This window comes from Lissotriton helveticus, chromosome 4_1 (genome assembly GCF_964261635.1).
Source record: "Lissotriton helveticus chromosome 4_1, aLisHel1.1, whole genome shotgun sequence".
Classification (NCBI taxonomy): Eukaryota; Metazoa; Chordata; class Amphibia; order Caudata; family Salamandridae; genus Lissotriton; species Lissotriton helveticus.
Genome location: NC_136063.1, coordinates 135,865,569 through 135,886,274, shown reverse-complemented (window position 1 = coordinate 135,886,274; position 20,706 = coordinate 135,865,569). Strand labels below are relative to the sequence as shown.

The 20,706-nt window shown below is 44.3% G+C and overlaps 1 protein-coding gene across 1 annotated transcript in view; it reads left to right on the top strand.

The window, feature by feature from the left end:
• Positions 1-20,706, top strand: part of TONSL (tonsoku like, DNA repair protein) — a 347,227-nt gene that overhangs the window by 39,267 nt on the left and 287,254 nt on the right. Inside the window, exon 2 of the mRNA XM_078686541.1 lies at positions 6,340-6,435. Within this exon, the coding sequence (XP_078542667.1) occupies positions 6,340-6,435 (96 nt within the window). The remainder of the gene's footprint in view (positions 1-6,339; positions 6,436-20,706) is intronic.

Genomic DNA, 20,706 nt, shown 5'->3' with positions numbered 1-20,706 from the left:
ATACTTGGCCTCTGCTTCTTGTGTTAATAGAGTAAAAGAAGGAGGCCGCTCTTTTTGTCAGATTTTTGGAATTCCTACAGTCCGACGCCCGGGACATATTGTTTGAGGTCAAGGGCATCAAATTTTCATGTATATTTTATCCTTTGGACAAGTAGGCCCAACCCACCCTACGGCCCAAACCCTTTTGGCTGCCAGTTTACAGTACCACATTATGGATCGGGGAAAGATATTGTCTGCAGTTAAGGTAATATTTTTGTCCATATGCTAATGCTGTTCAAACTTGTATTTATGGTTCATTAATGCGAAGCCTTTATTATTAGGGTTCGCGTCCTAAGTAAATGTTGTAAGCTCTGAATGCACTACTGACAGTGGATCCAGTATAGAAATGTGTACACACGTTTTCAATGTTTAGCAATATGAGGCAATGTATACTGCTCCCAGAAAGCTCTCTGATTAGATGCAAATATTTGAAGAAGCTTGAAAGCACGATTGATGATTCTTTGCTTTCAAAATAAAATATTCACAAACAAATGCAAAAACATTTTGCTGAACTACTGTAACATTTTAGGTACAATTTCTTTGCAGCATCATTTGATAAAATGTGTTGATGTATGCTAGTATTTTCCAAAAATATTCATAATGGAAAGTCACTGTATCCAGTCTTAATAAGATTATGGGTAAAATAAACAATCATTGGTGTAACGCCAGTAGGTTGAAATTGTTGGTCACCCTTTTTTTGGTTTTATCAGTGTGTGTGACTTGTTTGGCATTGTTTTTGTAAAACCTTACTGGTCTGGGAGCTGCTGGGCCCTCTCCATTATAACAAACATTAGCAAAAGCAAAAACTGTTTTGGTCTCCGAAAGCACACATTGCCACAGTAGTTCCTGGCACTGAACAAAACGATTGTGTGTCGGTATGCTCCTTATGAAAGAACAGAATGCTGTCACTCACAGTGAAGCTGGCCAATAGATCGAGAGAGACAGAACTTTAATAAACACAAAGGGTCATGGTTAACGCCAGACCTAATTAGGAGCCCAATTATTAAATAAAGTCTCAAAAGTGCACCCATGTCCTTGCATTAAGTGCAGATATGGGACTTTTGTGAATTCACAAGACTTTACAGACGTAAGCCAAGAAATAGTACTCCTATAAAATATTTGTGAACTGCATTTTAGCATGAGCAAATATACAGGAGTATATTTGCAAGTTCACTTTACCTCCAACCACTTTTTTTCCCAACCCTGGAAGAAGTTTTATGTCTTCCATTGTCAGGAGTAAATTTCCAACCGATCTCAGTATGGGAAAAGGTTTGAGTTTGTGCAAACCTTCTAACTTGCATTCTGTGAGGGTTTTTCACCGACTTAAAAGGGCATCCAACCCTGGAACTGTTGCTTGTCATTACCCTCAGCCCCAGCATGCATATCTGCGTAAACGTGGCAACATAAGGTAATTGCTAGTATTCAAACACTAATATTTAAAGAGCCCTGGCTTAATCAGAGAGGCTATTTCAGAGCTCCTATATAATGAGATTGCTGCCATAATTTGTTGCCATATTACATGACATAAAAGGGACAATTGGATTTTGTTACAGGACAAGTAGATTTATGAAGCAACCTGCCCCATGGACAAGTAGATATTTTATTCACTTCCACACCCCTGTTCGTGCTAAAGCACATGCCCTCTGGAACGCACTACTCATGTCAATTTGGAGTTTTCAGAAGCACTGGTCTTTTAGGAAGGTCTTGAAGACCTGGTTGTTTTCCTCTTGAGTTTCCCATGCAGCACGTTTTTGTTAGTTCGTTATGTACAGCTTGTTCTTTGTAAGACTAGCGCTGAGAAGGCCCATTGCTAGGGCAGTCGTGTGCTCTACAAAATTTTAACCTAACATAACATTGGTGATTGAAGGACCTCACGGTTGATGGATTTGTCAAGAAATGTTGCTGTCAAATGGACAATGTTGGAATTTGGAATAATTCATGATTCCGGTGCCAGTGTCTGCAAATCAATCTTACCTGGAAAGTTTAAAGAGTTTATGTATTTTCTTTTTGTTTTAAAACCAAGTTATGTATTTAACGTTCATATTATTTCTTTTTGTGGATATTTTTTTATTTAGTTGTGAAGGAGGTTTAGTTTTGGTAATGCTAAGTCTTACGGTCTTATTCCATACTGCCTTTATTCCGGTCTGTCTGTGCTATCTGGAATAAGAAGTTTTTTGTTCTATAATGTAATGTTGTCAATCAACATTTACTAGCGATTACATTGTTGTGGGAACCCGACCACAATTCCCCCATATTCAGATAATTCTCAAAATGTACGTCTGGCGATTCAGCTCCAACCACCTTGCGCTAGCGATAAGACACCCCCCTACGACATCAGGCCCAACAATTTAGCAGAGTAAATCAAAATAGTGACTGGAACCACTCAAGCACTGAGTTCTAGATAAATAAAACAATTTAAAGGTTTCCTACAGAATAAGCATTACATGCCATGAGGACTCTGATGCAGAATACAAAGGGAGGAGTCCAAAATCAATATGAAATATTCTCAAAGACTACTATTCTAATGTGCCAGCAAACCTGCATCGGAACTTCCCGCGAAAGTGTCCTTTAAAAAGTTACATCAGGTGATCCAGTTGAGCCAACCGCTGTAAGATGCTTTAGAAGTGTCCTTCCAGTTCGTTAGTACTGACTTGGCTGCAGCGGTTAGGAGGAGATCGAGGAGCTCCCTTTCTCCCTCTGTGGGGAGTTCCGTTCGTTACACATATTGTGGGACGCCCTAAAAGCCACAATCAGGGGGAAATTAATAGACATATCAGCTAGACTACACAAGAAGGCGAACCTAAAGTTAATAGAACTCGAGGAAGAAATAAAAAAACTAGAGTTTGAGTTCCTAAAAGACAAGCGAAACGATACAACACTGCATAGGTTAACGACACGGAAATACGAATACAACAAAATCATTCGTGAAAGAGCTGGCCTCTGGTTCAATCGATCCAAAGCCCTAAACCTGTGCGAAGCCAACAAGGCAGGGAAACTCCTGGCATCATACCTGAAATATTAAAACAATCAGAGGGCAATCACATCAATCACAGACGCGGACAACAAAACACACACCAATCACAAAGGAACCTTCAGACAATTCTACGCAGACCTATATAGGAATGACAAGAAATTAGACCTAGAAGGATGCCAAAAGTACTTAGCGAGACTTGGCCTGCCGAGACTTGACAGCACGGACAGCACCAGTCTGGGATCAGACATCAATGGTGCAGAGATAGAAAGGGCAGTCAAGTCCCTAATAAAAGAACAAAGCCCCCGGCCCAGACGGGTACACGGCAGACTTTTACAAATCCTTCCTCACACAACTGGCCCAACTCATGAAAAGAGTCTAACCACACAGCGGCCACCAGGAGAATGCCAGCATCCATGGCAGGAGCAACCATAACAGTAATCCCTAAAGAAAACAAGGACCACCAGTTACCAAAGAACTATAGGCCAATCTCCCTCATAAACGTAGATTGCAAAATCTATAGAAAGATCCTTGCGGCTAGACTGAACAAGATACTGCCCAAACTGATAAACAACACATAGGTGGGCTTCATGAAAGGCAGAACGGCCAGTGACAAAACACGCCTCCTATGCCATGTCCTAGAACAAGCCTCAAGGAGCCCGCTCCAAGCGGTTAGCATTGCACTAGACGCGGAGAAGGCCTTCGATAAAGTCTCATGGTCCTTCCTAGAACAATGCATGCAAAATGCTAACCTAGGAGAAGGATATATTAAAATGACAATGGCCCTGTACCATTTTCCAACTGCGTGCATCACAATAAACTGCTCTCTGTCGGAGCCGTTCACGCTCCAACAAGGTACGCGACAGGGATGCCCACTCTCGCCCGCACTTTTCCTCTTAGCCCTAGAACCCCTAATCCAAGATATAAAATTTAATGAGGAAATAAAGGGTGTGTGCCTCGGACAGACTACGGTAAAAGTAGCAGCGTACGCAGATGATATATTAATGACGCATCAACCAGGGACATCGATACAGGCTCTCATGTCTACAATCAACGAATACGCTGAGCTGTCAGGGTATACGCTCAATAACGCTAAGTTAGAATGCAAATTTCTCTGGCGGGGCAAAAAGGCTAGCATAAGCATGAAAAAACTGAGCAGGCCCAGAAAATCAAGGAGGGGTAAACATAGCGGACTTCAGAACTTTTCAACTTGCATTCCTAGCCAAGCAGGGCACACACTAGATAGAGAAGTTGACAGATTACTCTCAAGTGTGGCTACAGCTAGAACAGGGAATCCTAAATCATCTAAACCCACTTGCCCTTCTCACGGCCAACACACACCCCCTGGCGAGCAACACAATACTGAAACACACAAAGATAGCACTCCTAAAGCTAGACAAAAAGATGGAGGTCAGCATTAAGGGGTCCAAAGCCGAGTCCCTATGGGCAAATAGTGCCATAAAATACAAAGGTAAAATGCTCTACTTTGAAAACTGGATAGATAAGGGTATCACACACCCATACCAGCTGGAGGCGGACTCCGCCCGCTGACTTTCGCCAGCCTAAAAAACTCCCACCAACTCCAAGACTCAGACCTCTACAGATCCCTAAAGATCAAAACAGCCATTACAAAATCCAAAATAATAAATACAAAGCCATCGATATACCAATTTGTTTCTAACATAAACAAGTTAGGCCATCAAGCCTCACGCCTATATAAAACCCTCAGCGTGCAAAAATCGAATGTCCACGATAAAACTGAAAAATACTGGAACGACCGCATACACCCACCACTGGACGGCCGGGAGTGGAACACTCTATGGTCATCAGCCACACGGACTAAGATTACCCCATTCCTCGTGCAGACCAAACTGGCTTGTGCATAAAACATTTTGGAACCCAGACCGCCTACAGAAACTAGGGCTCAGACAACCCCACCTCCTCCCTCTTTGGCAGAGGACCCTCCACTGCTATGAATGGGTAGTTATTTACATGAGTAACTAAAGACTTTGTATTCCAACTATTCATGTCTGAAACTCAAATTTTAATGTGTTTGATTTTCATTTTGGAACGAGTTAAGACCTCTTGTTTGCATGTCTGAACACTGAAAAGTACTCGGGCAAATCAAACAGCGGCTTTGTAGATTTTGACCCAAGGGGGCCTTTATTATACACTGATTTTCGTTTTTTAAAATTTCTTGCATCCTTTTATTTCTCCGACATCCTGGTGTCCTGTCTTCGGTTTGTACAGAGAGCTTGTAATGAGAGTGATAGTGAGGGGAGTGTGTATGTTCTCCTGAATCTTCACAGTCCTGCACTGGTTACCACCTTTAAAAGATGCCCGGTGAGGTTTTATGATGCTATATACATAACTAAACGATAGCTAAGTCTTCGTGCTGTATCTCTGACTGGTCAGAGTTCTCAAAACCGATGGCTAGATATTTACCTCGTTTCTGGCCCGGCCTCCGGTTTGGTTGAAGTAAGTTAGAATTGTTCATCTGGTAATATCGGACTCCACCCAGACTGAACCAAAAATACATTGTGGCATCTACCTCTGCTCCGCTATGACGGTAAATGTGTGTCTTGCGTCATTCTTCTTTAAGTCGTCTACAACTGCACCAAGGCTGGGTTCATCCCTTTCAAATTGAACTTTGAGTGTTCCAGATCTTGCGTAAAGTTGAGCTTTATTGTCTCTTACCCTCTCTTGCTGATTTCAGGGTGGTGTTCGCTCATACACCCATAGCAAATGGATATTGTGGCTTTTCATGTAAGGTAACACTCCCCTAAAAACATAAAGCACTCTGGATGTGTCATCATCTCCTATTTTGTTTTTTGAGATTTCTGCACATACAACTCCTTTTTGCTGTTATCACTGCTTACAACGCGCCCTTGTTAATATACTTCAGCGATGTAAAATAATCACCACCAAAGGTCATATCTGGATGTGCTTTTGAAAGATCTCAGTAAGTTTGTTTGGAGATGTTCTCACATGTAAGTAGATCCACTTGCAATTCAAAATCAATGCTTAGAGAATAAAACACCCGACCTTACAGTCATGAATCGAGGTGTTCGCACACCTAACTTCAGCTTAGATTTCCAAGCAATGATACTGCGGAACCTCCTAGCCGTTGGATAGGAGCAAGCACAATGGCATTGTCAGTGGTGTCAAGTGGGGTTAAAGACGAAGATGCAGTAGTGCAGTAGATTGAATGTGCAAAGCTGTAGGTGCTATAATATCTGCCTGGGGACTACACTGTGATCTGGTATAATTTAAAAGGCCGTAACTACATTAATGTATTTGTTTTTCCTGTTTCCTCTCCCCCATCGCAGAGCTGGAAAAAGCCAAAATCAAAGCTCAGAAGGCCCATAACCTTCAGGAAGAGGCAACTGTGTGCAACCAGTTAGGAGAACTCCTAGCCAAGAATGGTGAGTGACGCCTGCGGTTCGCGTTTTTCCTTATGTTGCACCTGCATATAACATTGCGTCGCTTTTTATTAACTTAATTCTGTAGACAGCAGCCCTAACATCTTAATAATGGGGGGAAAAAGAAAACAATATTAAACCAAGGTATCGAGGTTACCTGACTAGGAATTTGGACATCAGAGATCAATTTGTTTATTGTGATATTTTCCTTGAAGCTTGGGTTTATGAACTCTATTGAACCATTAGAATTTAAAATATCCAAGGTCTGTTTGTGCAGTTCTCAAAATCTTGCACATCCAACAGCAATGTACCAAAAAATCCGTTTTATTGTAAGAAAATTAATTTTGTAAGTGAAGCTTTGGGAATTAAGTTATAAAAAAATTGCACTGTATTAAATATTACCAATGGTTTTATTTAGAAGATGCATGTTGATAAAGACTGACATCCGTATTTTTAGGGGGTTGAATATGTAAAATGAATTTACATTTTCGAAATAATATAATTTTACTTTACATCTTTAAGAATGTTAAATAGAGATGTTAAAGTGGTTTCATAAAAATGGGTAACATTTGATTTCACTTTTTGTCAATCCTTCATTGAATTTCAGATGTGTAAAATGTGTTTTCACCATTTTCTTTTTAACTTCTTACTCTCCCAAAACTTTTGTTTTTTAGCAATGGTATAGACGTGTTTTGGAACTTTTACGTTTGTCTGTGTTTTTTCCTTTCAAGTTGAAGTGACACTAGATGGTGGGCTTTTTCCCCTTAACTTCTGGGAATGTTTTTTGCTTTGGTGGCAAAGTTGCCCATGGAAATGACAGCGGATTTAAAGATGTCTTTAGACGTTTCCACTTCAAATCTGGATGGAATTGTGCACTTTCTGAGTATTCTGAAGAATTTCAACTTCCTTACCTGCAGGGACCTTTAGAAAGTGTAGTACCAAATTTAAAGGTGTAGACTTATTATGCTACAGACCATGATTTATTTTCAACTGCCTTTTCAGGTCGAGCATACAGTGCTTGCATTGCAGGATGATCTGTTGTATGTACTTTTTGGGGTTTCACTCATGCCATCCCTGCTAATTGTTTATGGAGATTGTCAGTGTAAAAGCTTGCTTTTTAGTGGGTTATTTTGCTTCTGTGTCCCACCTTCTAGTGTCTTACTTCTCCCCTGGAGTATTGGTCTAGTGATGCTTTTGGTTGGCCATCCCAAAGTTTTCTTTGTTTCTTGCTAAAGCCATGCCTCCTGGCTGCTCCCGCTGTGTGTGCCAAGGATCTCTTGTTTAGCATAGCAGAAAAGAAAACAGTGCATCTGCATGCTAGGGCAACTACAACGAAGCAAACATTTTTTTGTAGGTGCATTATGATTAAAAATGTGCTCGTAACCCATGCAAGTGTTTGAAGTAGAGCACATTTGTGTTGGCCCACCCACACAAGTGAGGTACCATTTTTATCGGAAGACCTAGAGGAACGCTGGGTGGAAGGAAAGTTGTGGCGGCCCGGTGATCCTACAACTTTCCCACATAGAAAAGTGAGAAAACCATGATTTGTTTCAGCTATATTTGAGGTTTTGCAGGAGCTTCGGGGTTGGAAAATTATGGGATATCCTTGCAAGACGCACATCCCTGGACTCCATTAGGTGTCTAGTTTTCAGAAATGTTTGAGTTTGGTAGGTTTCCCTAAATGCCCACTGAGCCCGGGACCAAAAACGCGAATGACTACCTAGCAAAACCAAAAAGTTTTGTGATCGATAATTTTGAAGTCTCCACAATACATTTTGGGCCATTTCCTGTCATGGGCACTAGGCCTACCCACACAAGTGAGGTACCATTTTTATCAGGAGACCTGGGGAAACGATGGGTGGTAGGAAATTTGTGGGGGCCCGGTGATCCTACAACTTTCCCACACAGAAAAGTGAGGAAAACGTGAATTTTTTTTTAGCTAAATTTGAGGTTTGCAGGGGATTCTGGGTAGGAAAATATTGGGAGATCCATACAACCCGCAACTTCCTGTCTAGATTTAGGGAATGTTTGGCTTTGGTAGGTTTCCCTAGATGGCCACTGAGCCTGGGACCAAAAACGGCTGTAGTATTGCAATCAATAATTCTGAAGTCTCCACAGCGGACGCGAGGGGTAAGAGCACGTACATCTCTGCTCCCATTCTGTTTACACTGCCTCCTGTATTTTAAAATTGCTCTGTTTTTAACTTTTTAGAAACCTATTGCTGCTAGTTATTTTACCCACTTGACTTACTTGTATTTTGCACATGTCTTTTCCCCTCTGACGCCCTTTGATTGCCTCGCGCTCCCCGGTCCACCAAGGGTTTTACCCGATTGATGTGGAGAGAGCGCCAGGCGTGTTCTACTTCCGGGCAAAAGGGGGGATGGGCCACATAAATAATGGCAATGGTAGTTTCGCGCAGTGGACGCGAGGGGTAAGAGCACGTACATCTCTGCTCCCATTCTGTTTACGCTGCCTCCTGTATTTTAAACTTGTTCTGTTTTTAACTTTTTTAAAACATATTGCTGCTAGTTATTTTACCCACTTGACTTACTTGTGTTTTGCACACGTCTTTTCCCCTCTGACGCCCTTTGTTTGCCTTGCACTCCCCGGTCCACCACGGGTTTTACCCGATTGATGTGGAGGGAGCGCCAGGCGTTATCTACTTCCGGGCTAGAGGGGGGATGGGCCACATAAATAACGGCTATGGTAGTTTCGCGCGGCGGACGCGCGCAGCGGCTCGCTGAAGGCCCGCCAAAGGCAAGCCCGTCTGCACCCGTCCGCGCCTGGTCCGTGCCTAGGGCCAGAACCCCTGCCCCTCCCATAACACGTATACTGCATTATGATACAACAGCTCTTCGTCGTCTCAATACAACCGACAACAACTGCTGTAAGCTTATACCAGGTAACCTAAAAACAGCCCGTGCTTGCGGCTTTTCTCTTCCGGAACCTTTGAACACCAGGGCTTTTCAGACAGTTCAGCCCCCCGGAAACAGCAAGCCTCCCCCTTCTAGCAAGAGTACTACCTTAAAGGGAGGCCTAGTGAATGTCAGATCACTGGCCAAACATAAGTACGAAATTTCTCAACTCATCGCCGACCATGATCTGGATTTACTGTGCCTGACCGAAACCTGGGCAGACGCAGCATCCGACCCAGACTTTGTAACCGCAACGCCGGTAGGCTACCAGGCAATAAGGGTTGATAGACCTCTCAAACGCGGGGGAGGGGTGGCCATTATATTGAGGGACCACTTCCCGGTTAGGTTTTACCCGACCTCCACACCCTTTTATGAGTCTTTATTTTTTATTATCGAGCTGAACACGAAACAAACTTTCAAGGGTATTCTGCTATATCGGCCCACCGGATTTAGGAACCATTTTATCTCTAACATCGACAGCCTCTTAGAAACCAGTTTACAAAATGATGAATTCACTATCCTAGGAGATTTTAACTTCTATCTCGAAGATACTCGCGGCTCGAGGTGGGTCGGGACTTTGACCCTGCGGGAGACCTGAGGAGCCGTTCTTCCCCCTGGGGACTGCTTGCTGCTGTTTGCCCCTTGTTTTCTGTGACCGGGGATTTGGCGGGTGCGGCGGCCGGGGGACTGCGAGTACCAGCATTCCCTTGACGACCTACAGCTGGTACTCTTCCCCTGCCGGCCCCGCCTCCTGCCTGCTGTGATTACCTCTTGCCGCACCCGCTTCGCGGGTGCGACTCGCGGCTCGAGGTGGGTCGGGACTTTGACCCTGCGGGAGACCTGAGGAGCCGTTCTTCCCCCTGGGGACTGCTTGCTGCTGTTTGCCCCTTGTTTTCTGTGACCGGGGATTTGGCGGGTGCGGCGGCCGGGGGACTGCGAGTACCAGCATTCCCTTGACGACCTACAGCTGGTACTCTTCCCCTGCCGGCCCCGCCTACCTGCCTAGTAATACACTCCCTGTTTCCGTCCCGCGGGACGCACGCGGGGCTAAGCCCGGGCAAAGGGCGGGCCCTCTGTGGCCCTCAGAGGCACGAAGAGGCCGGGACGGGCCACCCCACTTGGTACCATCATAGAGGGAGGTATTGTGCTTTAACATTACTTGTTATTCTTCATGGCATTCCTCTAAACTACTCCAATCACGATGTCCATATGGGAGGATCTCAACGCCCTGTGCGGTACTAAGTACGTCCCTGACCTTATAACCTCCCCAGCTGTGGATTCCTTTTCTCTTAAAGTAAATGGCCCCGGTGATACAGCTCATAACCAAGTAAATGCCGCGCCCTTGGGTTCCTACAATAGATGGAAGCATGACATTGAAACTAACTTTGGGAACAATACAAGTATACCATCACTTGCTAATCCAATAGCATTTATTGAGGACCCAGCCGCGGACAAACCAGAGGTTCCTCTTTTGTCTTTCAACACGACTTTATTGGCCAAAATTGAGCAACTGCTGGTTGCTACCATCTCTCCCTTGGTCACAAAAATGAACGATTTAGGGGAAAGGCTGACCAATATTGAGTCAGTAATAAGAAAGCTCCCGCTTCCTGCTACTATTATGGCTACATGCGTCTGTCCTAACCCTATCACCGCCCCCGAAACGTATACATCTGGCAATGGGGCCACCCAAATACAGCCATTGCGCACACCCACTCAATTAGGCCCGAAAGTATTTGTTAAACCTGCACCAAAATCCTATACAGTGGCCAGACCCACCTTGGCAAGATTGCCACATATCAACCTGCCCCCTGAGGCTGCCCCGTATGTGTCTGTCCTCTCTGGGGTTCCTGCCCTCACCCAGGGAACACGCGAATCCCAGCAGGATCTGCTAAATAAGGCCATCTATTGGCTAAAAAAGAATAGACCGTTGCCGCCGGGGCTGGACGGGGGTATCTTGAGTGTAAGGAGGGTGGGATGGTTAGGGACGCTGCCCAAATGCATTGCTGGGGATCTGGTACTAATTAAATTTAAAAATATCAATGTTGCCCCTTTTTTACGAGTTTGTACCCCCAATGAAAGACAAGGCACAATACGCATTTGGGATTTACATGATTTTTACCCGAGCTCCCCTCACATTACATAGGACAAACTCTTAAGTTTTTTAATGGTAACTGAATTTCGTACAATAATGGTTTTACTGTGTATATGAAATGTAACGTTTATGGTTATTTCTTTGTTTGCATTTTTGTATTGTTGATGCTTTTATGATTTTTTTCAAAAATCGAATAAAGCTTACTAATAATAATAATAATAATAATAGAGCCAATAGGGAGACTGAAGCATTATTGGAGACCTTAGAAGCAGTAGGCCTCAAGCAAAAAGTTCAGACCCCCACCCATGAGGCTGGCCATACGTTAGATGGCTTTTTCTCCTCTTAATAACCTTGCGCCTATTGAAACCCTGATTTTAACTTGGTCCGATCACACACTGATTAAATTCACATTTCCTTTCCCCCCCTGGGACCGTCCGAGATATCAAAGACCCTAGCCACAACTAAAAGAAAACGGGAGCTAATGGATAAACAATCCCTCCGCTCCCTGCTTGAAGAGTCCCGCCCCCTACTTCTAGGGCCCCCTGAAGTCTCCGCCCCAAAATATCTCAAATGGCTTAACGACGCCCCCATAAAGAAAAACTCAGGAAATAGGCGAAACCCCTCAGCACCCTGGTTTTCCGAAGATCTTCGGAAAGAAAAACAGCTCTGCCCTCAACTGGAAAGACGCTGGCGAGCCAACTATTGCCCTAACCAGAAAACCATCTATAAAACACCACTATCACAATACAAAGTTCACCTAATAGCCAGCAAAAAGGAGTTTTATACTAGACAAATCAAGGAAGCAAAAAACTCCTCCAAGGAACTTTTCCGAGCAAAAAGTCCAGGAATCAAGTATGACCAAGAGTTATGCGACAACATTGCAGCAGCTTTCAAGACTAAAGTACTGAATATCTTTAATAACTTTCAGGATTCTACCCCTTCATCCCCGATAGAATCCACCTTTAGAGAGCATAAGACCAATACACTGCTTGCCTTCTCACCCATCTCTTCTGAGACCGTAGCTAGATACATTCAAGACTCTAAATCTGGATCCTCCACTGACCCCTGCCCGCCAAAAATTCTTAAAGAAATTGCTGATTTGGTTAGTCCAGGTCTCACAGATATCTTCAACTCCATGTTCAGGTCCGGATGCTTTCTCTCCTCCTTCCTTAAAGACAGAAGACTCACGGTTGAGTTGGACGCCTTCCGCTCGGATGCGTACACCCTTCCTTGTGGAGTGCCCCAGGGCTCATCCCTAAGCCCTTCACTTTTTAACGTTTATGTCTCAGAGCTGGCCCCACTGATTCAGAGCTTTGGTTTCTGCCTCACGTCTTATGCCGATGACACTCAGATTGCCATAACAGTACATAAAAAAGAGACATCTCCCGCTGCACAATTTCAAGCTTGCATGCGGTCGATCAACCATTGGATGAACACCCATTGCATTAAACTAAACTCTGATAAAACAGAGATCCTGACCTTTGGCAATGTACTACCATGCTGGGGCAACCTTTGGTGGCCAGTGGAGATGGGAGAACCCCCAAAACCGGTGGCTAAAGTCAATAACCTGGGGGTGTGGCTGGATCCTAAACTTTCTCTTATTTATCACACTAATGCCACTGTGTCAGCAAGTCACTTTCTTATTAAAAAGATCAGTAAGATTCTTCCATACATTCCAGCAGACTCTAGAAAAACTGTAATAACAGCCTTGGTCCAGTCTAAACTGGACTATTGCAATGGATTATTGGGAAATGCACAAAAACAATGCTTAAAAAAACTCCAAAGTGTGCAAAACTCAGCGGCTCGACTCCTTCTTAACATCCCCAGAAACAACTCGGTTACCGCCGAAATTCGCAAGCTGCATTGGCTCCCAGTGGAGAAACAGATCAAATTTAAGGCCCTGTCCATAGCCTACAAAGCCCTGAACAATAAAGGGCCGATCTTTCTACAGAACCTGCTTTCTTGGTACGAACCCCCCAGGAACCTCCGTTCCTCTGGCACGAAACTTCTCCAGGTACCAAAAATCTGCACTGTGCAATGGGGCGGGTGCAGTTTTCACTTCTACACCTCCAAACTCTGGAACTCGCTGTCCATAGCGCCATGACACCCACGGGTATATGTGCGCTCTATAAATTAAATTAAAATAACATAACATAACAGTATGTTTTGGGGGTGTTTCCTATTGTGGGCTCTAGGCCTACCCACACAAATGAGTTACCATTTTTATTGGTTGACTTGGGGGAATGCTGAGTGGGTGGATGTTTGTGGCTCCCCACAGATTTCAGAACTTTCCATCAAAGAAATGTGATTAAAATGTGTTTTTATTTAATTTTTTTTTTTACAAAGATTGAGGTTTGCAAGGGATTATGGATTACAGAAACCGAAAGCCACACAAGTCATCCCATCCTTTCCCAGGATGTCCAGTTAAAAAAAAGAGTACAGGTATGCTAGGTTTCCCCATGTGCCGGCGGCGCTAGAGTCCAAAATCCACAGTTAGGCACATTGCGAAAAAGGGTCCGTTTTCACTAGAAAAATGTGATAGGTCCATGTTGTGGTTAGGGCCGTTTCCTGTTACCGGCACAAGGCCTACCCACACAAATGAGTTACCATTTTTATTGGGAGACTTGGGGAACACAGAATTGTATAACAAGTGTTATTACCTATTGACTTTCTATACATGTCTTCCTTTCAAATGTAAGACAATGTGTAAAAAAGAAGTCACTTTGGAAAATGTCCTCTAATTCGCATGCTAGTATGGGTACCCACAATTTCGGAGATGTGCAAATAACGACTGCTTCTAAACTCTATATTTTCTTCCCATTCCGGAAATACATAGGTGTCCTTTTACCTTTTTTTCACTCGTTATATTTTGCCTAATTAATTACAATATACCCGGTACACAATAAAAATCCATTGCAAGGCGAAGCTCAGTTATTGGCTCTGGGTACCTCTGGTTCTTGGTCAACCTACAAATCCTATATATCACCACAACCAGAAAGGTCCAGCGGACCTAACGATATATTGCTTTAAAAAATCGGCCATGATGATCCATGTATCTAGTTATGGATCGAAATGTCGTCGACTCTTTAAACAGCATGCACGTTAAACTAATTTGTTAAAGCAAGTGCATCACTGTTTACTTCTAAAAGCTTGCCCACATTATCCGTACTGGCGAAAAGCTTTCCTTTTTGTTTTGCCTGAAAAATGTGTGTTCATTTGTGATTGTCTTTATGTTTGTTCTTGAAGGATACAGGACTGTGTCCCACTCGATTACTTTCTGATTTACCACAATCAATCACTTGATTTATTAAATCAAATGTCCAGCTAGACAGCTTAACTCAATATAGTACTGATTCTAAGCTATATTTACTGTTTTCGAATTATGAATGTTTGAAGGACCAATTGTTGTTCATAACATGATTAGAAGAGGTTACAGGTGAAAACGTTGCCACAAATAGCTGTTTTTTTAACTCAATTTCAATATTTTTTTATTTCAACTGTTAGTTTCTATAGAAAACCTTGAAGTATCTACACAAATGACCCCTTTCTAAATTCAGACTCTTGTCTACGTTTCTGAAATGTATCGCTTTCCGGGATCCATTATTGTTTTCATACCCATTTCTACCACTTATTGGAAGGACATTGGAAAAATAGCACAAAAAATAGTAAAAATAGGCTAGGTCCCAGTAAAATTCCCAAAATATGTAGAAAATGTTGGATTTCTGACTGTCCCTGAAAGCTGAGAAGATGGTGATTTCACCACCACAAACCCTTTGTTGATAACATTTGGATGGAATAAAACAGACACTTTCTTCTGCAGCACTTTTCCCTCATTAATTTTTTTTGTTGTTGTTGTATTTTGGCTAATTTCTGTGTCCCATCCAGTGGAATCCACAAACACTGGGTACCTTTAAAATCCTCACTATGTGGGAAGAAAAGGACTCAAATTTGGTGTGGATAACATATTGACAAAATGTTACAGGGTCCTATGTGCAAAGTACCCCAAATAACCGGAACCAGGCATAGCACGGGGGAAGGCCTAGCAGCGAAGGGGTTAAGAGGTGCAGCCTCCTCCGGGTCGCTTGTGATACTGCATTGCTGACTGCATTTCTTAGTCATTTGGGCCCCCGTCTTCCGTTGTAGGGGACCAACGTTTGCAGCCATCTTACCCGTGGGACCATCTCTTTCAGGACTGTGAAATTGTTCCTACTTTATAATAGACAGTTACTAAAATGAAGGTTGTAAGAGCATTGCAGGGGTCATCTGTGTCCGCTAAGTATATGAAGGGCCCGTGACTACAGTGCACACACGTATTTCGAGTGAATATCGTGTATTGTATTGTAATATGAAATTACATAGCGTTTTCTGACGCTGTAGTTACCGGCCGTGGGGATTGCTATCAGGCTGATCTGTGGACGTTAGAGCTGGTTTATAGCGCTTTATGGTGCTAGTTGCTAATAGTGGCAAGTTAACAGACTGTGGAGGAAACCATACATGTTTTCTCTGCAGACCTCCGTTGTTTAGGTGGTGTCCCTCAGGGAGCCAGAGAGTAAAGGCCAGACTTATTAATATTTAACAGGAATTGTCTCAGCAGTTTTTAGGGGTCGGTGATGGAAAAACAACATTTGAATGCTGTGGTTGCAGGTGTAAATGTGGAAGCTTCCACCACAGCCAGTACTGCCCTTTAGAAAACCCAAATCAAACCATGGAATAGATAAAAACCAAAAAAGTCCCTTTTTTTTCTTCAAGAGTTATATATAGCGCGAACTTGACCCACTTTGTGTATCAGAACGCTTTACATAGCACCAGTTGCATTACATGAAGACACATTCATTTTTGTTAGGCACGGGAGATTAAGTGATTTGCCCAGAATCACAGGATGTTCAGTGTCATTGCCGAGACTTGAACCCAGTTCCCCAGATTCAAGGTCGACCGCCCTAGCCCTTAGGCCAACTCCTCTCCCCTTCTGTGGTCTGGTCACTTTACAGTTGAGAAACTCACCAGAGGAACTTTGCACGTATTCTGTGTGATGTTAAAATGAAACGCGCGACAGAGCGCTGTCGGAATGCTGCATGCGTGCAATTCATGTATTGTTTGAAAGCGCGTGTGAGGGTGCATGTTTATTTCAGAAATGTCCATTTCACCAGACCCGCGCATTACGTGCACGTGTAGGACAATGTATGCTTGCTGAAGGGTGATGCCCTCACCGCTGGTGGTACGTGAGGTTAATGTTAGTAAGTGGACTATAGCATGATCTGTGGCATATTGCAGTTTGGGAAACGCACATACAGCTACTCTCGCTCTCTCTTTTCCTTCCAAATGCTCCTGAAGGGACGGGCCACTCCCGTGCTGCCCCTCCAGTGCGGGTAGGGGCCAGGGAGGCAGAGAAGCCTCACTGCATTTCCCTTTGGGGGCAATGAACAGGCCAACACTCGCTTCCTGCACGCTTGTGCTCTGACCCGGGCGGTTGGTGCCTAGCTGTCAGTTCCGGTTTTCCAAATAGGCAAAGTAGGCACCGGCCTATGGGCTCACTCCTTTTAGGGGCCCGCGACAATGGATCAAAATAATATTGACTTGATCTTGAGAGAAAATTACAATCAAGCTTTCTTAAATTATTTCAAATTAATTTTTGTAGAATAACATAAACAATTGTTAATGTTTTGTTTTGTGTAATAAAACAGGTTGAGGAAAATTGTTGGTTAGTAAAATTTAAAATGTGTTTGGAGATAATTTGCAAGGGGGGGGGGGCAACATTTCCAATGCCTAGGGACCTCCACAGGGTTTAATCCGACACGGCTAGTAGTCCAGGCAGTGGCGTGGGTGGCAGGTGGAGCACAGAGGCAATAGTTGGTTAGAGTTAGAGAGTCACTGTGTGGTAAGGGACGAGGGTGCGGCTGGGCTGAGTGATGTATGTAAGGTCATGGCTATAGGATGTCGCACGTAGGAACATGGAGCTAAGTGTCGGGTGCCGTTATCCGACTTGCCTGAGGGAGGACTCCATGCCAACGCGGCATATAGGATGCTAGGTTGTAGGTGGTGAGAACTGTTGGTGATTGCGTAGATTGTGAGCAGGAAGTGCGTTATGTCAATAACTTCTTTTGTGAGACTCCAAAATATTGATTCAGGAATTGGCAAAATCAAACATCTGTGACTTAGAATTGAGTTAAAGTGTTAAATGCAAAAACATGTATCCCTACTAGCTCCTTTTGAAAAAGCTACATGGACTTTGAGAATAAATGTTAAGCGTCGGACTTTAATCCACAGAGTCGGCTTTGGAACAGCTTAGCCTAGCATTACAGAAGTATCAATTTGCCTCCATGATAGAAACCTTTATAGACTGTGTTCATGGTAAACGCTCCGCGTCAGAAGACATCTTCGTTATTTCAGGATCCTTTGAGCTGTGAACCTCGCGCTCAGCTGTGGTGAGGACATCTTGTGCTGAACTGCAGAGGTTGTTGTCTTTAGTTAATGTTTAAGAATTTTCTGTTACCAAAGTAGAAAAGAAGTGTTCACCTACTTTCTTTGTTGGTCTCTCCATAAACTTTGTGTGCAAGCTCAGCCAGTCAAGAGAAAATGCACAGCATGGCGACAACTCTGACATTAAAATCACCCCTGCCCCACTGACATCTTATCTGTCCTCGACTCATCTGGCTGTGGTGCGCAGACAGTTAGTATTAATTTAATGTGTCAAACAATCCATATTTAGGGAAGTGTAGGCCCCATAGTCAAACAGCCGCAGACAGAGGATCATCTGATATTTGATTGAGACCCTGAGGAAGTTACATCTTAAATTCCAACCCATGCAGGCCGGTCATCTTCAACATAAAGACTCAAACTGGCTGTTGACTTGGAAATATTCATATAAACACGCCCAGAATCCTGAACGAGAGCCTGTGGACGCCTTCCTGATCAAATACCCAGCGTGGCCTAAAGCTGAAGGTGGGTCACTTTCCGTAGGTTCCCAAGACTCCTCGTTAAATGATATGGCCAGAGTAATCTTCGCATCCCTCAAAGGAGTCAACAAACCTGAGACAATATTTCCTTGGGTCTGCAGTGGCAGCCCGTGCTACGAGGTCAGCCCTGTTCCCACCACCCAGGGTCCTGCAAGTGAAGAAAGTGAGACCATATCCTATGCTCAGGATGGGGAAAGAGGCTTCAGAATAAAGGGAATACACTGCTGTACTCCATGCCTGCGGACGTGGACTACACGGCTCGCGGAGATAGGATGATGCCAGTCGATATCAAGGACAGCACACATTTTTTTTACATTTGTTTGATGTACTATCGTTTGTCGCAAACCAGGGATATTGAAACCTTGGACTGTCACTAGGGATGCGGCATGCATTCACGCCTATCTACTGTTAGGTCTGATCATACATTCCCGTTCTCAGGGGTCTCCAAATGTCCTGATGAATGTTATTTAGGCAGGCCGCAATGTGCAACCCGTTTGATCGGCTGTGAACAAAGTGCCGGTGGCCTTGAAGCGAAGCAGAGCCCCATAGCTGCATTTGCGGCCCCTAATAGGAAACATTTTGTCTGCAGTTTGTGTAATTTGAAGGAACAGATGCTGCGTCGAAAATAAGTTTCCCATTTGGCAAGATGCAGAGAACATATAATGAGCACGTAAAGCACTTTCTGCACTTCCTCTGCACTTCCCCCAACACGGTTCACAGCTTTGCGTGTGCGGATCGCTCACCGCCTCCTTTGCATGTCGGTCACTGATGAATGCTTTGCAGTTGCCGTCGCAAACCTCTGAAACCTGGCATCCTGACTCACAGTTAAACGCCTCCTAATTGTGATTCTTAATGTGTCCCAAAACCCATTTCTTAGGTCGGAAAGGGACTCTCAAAACCGGTTTAGGACATTGCACATCTCGCTTCTGCAATTGCAAACCTCGTGACTTCGTGAATCGCTGGGTTTGCGAACGCAATACCAGTTATCGCATCGGACCCTGCCGCCTTGAATGCATGTTTCTGACAAGCTGACCTGGTACCGTAAGCGAGTCACACAGACAGCAAAACCACAAGATAAACTCTCCCGGCTCGTGCGTGTGAAAGGGGACGGAGCCCCGGATGGATCCATCTCAATAACCGGTCCAGTAATCTCATCAGTAGCCCTGGCGCCTGCGTCATCAGCGGCTCCCTGTATCCGCTCACACCGGATTCAGTTACGGAGATTTTCAGTTACTCAATTTGGAGGTTTCAATTAAACCCGTCCATCTTTATTCATTGTATATAATCAAATCCGTTGCCACCAGGCTTGGCAATGACTTTAATTTAATATTCCAAGACCGAATATCGAAAACAAGGGGATCCGTTTAAAAATGGCTGCGTGACGTGCACACTATTATTTATCTCCAAAGAAGCCCGCTCTTGACTCCCAAGTTCGCTTGATGAAGATCACACCAGGCTGAATCTGATCTGTGTGAGCTGAGGGTTGGTGCTCTGAGGACGGTGGCCCAAGGGGACCAAGTTTAACAAATTGATTGGGCACGACAAATCTGACCAGTGAAGGCCTTTCCAGGCCTGCAGGTGAGAAGCTGTGTGTGGAAGGGTCGCCCGGTGAAGGTACTGCGGAGCGTGAAATGCTGAGGGCACAGTGTGAAAAATCCTTATTATAAAGGCCGCAGAGGGAAGGCGCTGCCTCATTCGGGCACCTTCTCCCCCATGCTGCCTAGCTGGTGAGCAGGGTGAGCCTGCGCCTTAGCCTGAAGAGTCCTCATCCAGTCGAGAAGTTTTAAGCAAAGGGATTTGTCATCGCTTGGCACCCTTTAGATGTTCCAATGAATCAATCAGTAGATATGTAGAGCGCTTCTTGCCACCACTGAGGGTGTCCAAGCACTGTGCCGGTAAAGGTAGGTAGGCCTCAGCAGATAGATTGTGACAACTCTCTTTTGGGTGGCAGAGCATTTCACTGCTGGCGCCCGGCGGGCGAGGATGGTCCATCAGGAAGGGCACCGGGCTTGTGAGGGTGGTGGTAAGCGGCCACTAATACCAGCCGAGCACAGCATTGAGGGACTTGTAAAATCATTGCAAGGAAGGAAATGTGAAGCTTTAAAAAACAGCCTGGAGCTTGGATCCAGCTCACAGACATGTCCATCTGTCGTTTCATGGTGAGCCCAAAGGTGTGGTGTCCGTGCCAGCCTTTTGCAAGTCTGGACCTACAGCAGGTGTTAGCTGCTCAGCTTTTAACTCACTTACACCTTTAGCTTGCCTCATAGTCTCACTTTCTGTAAGAAGGTTATTGCGATTACCGTGACGTGGGTCT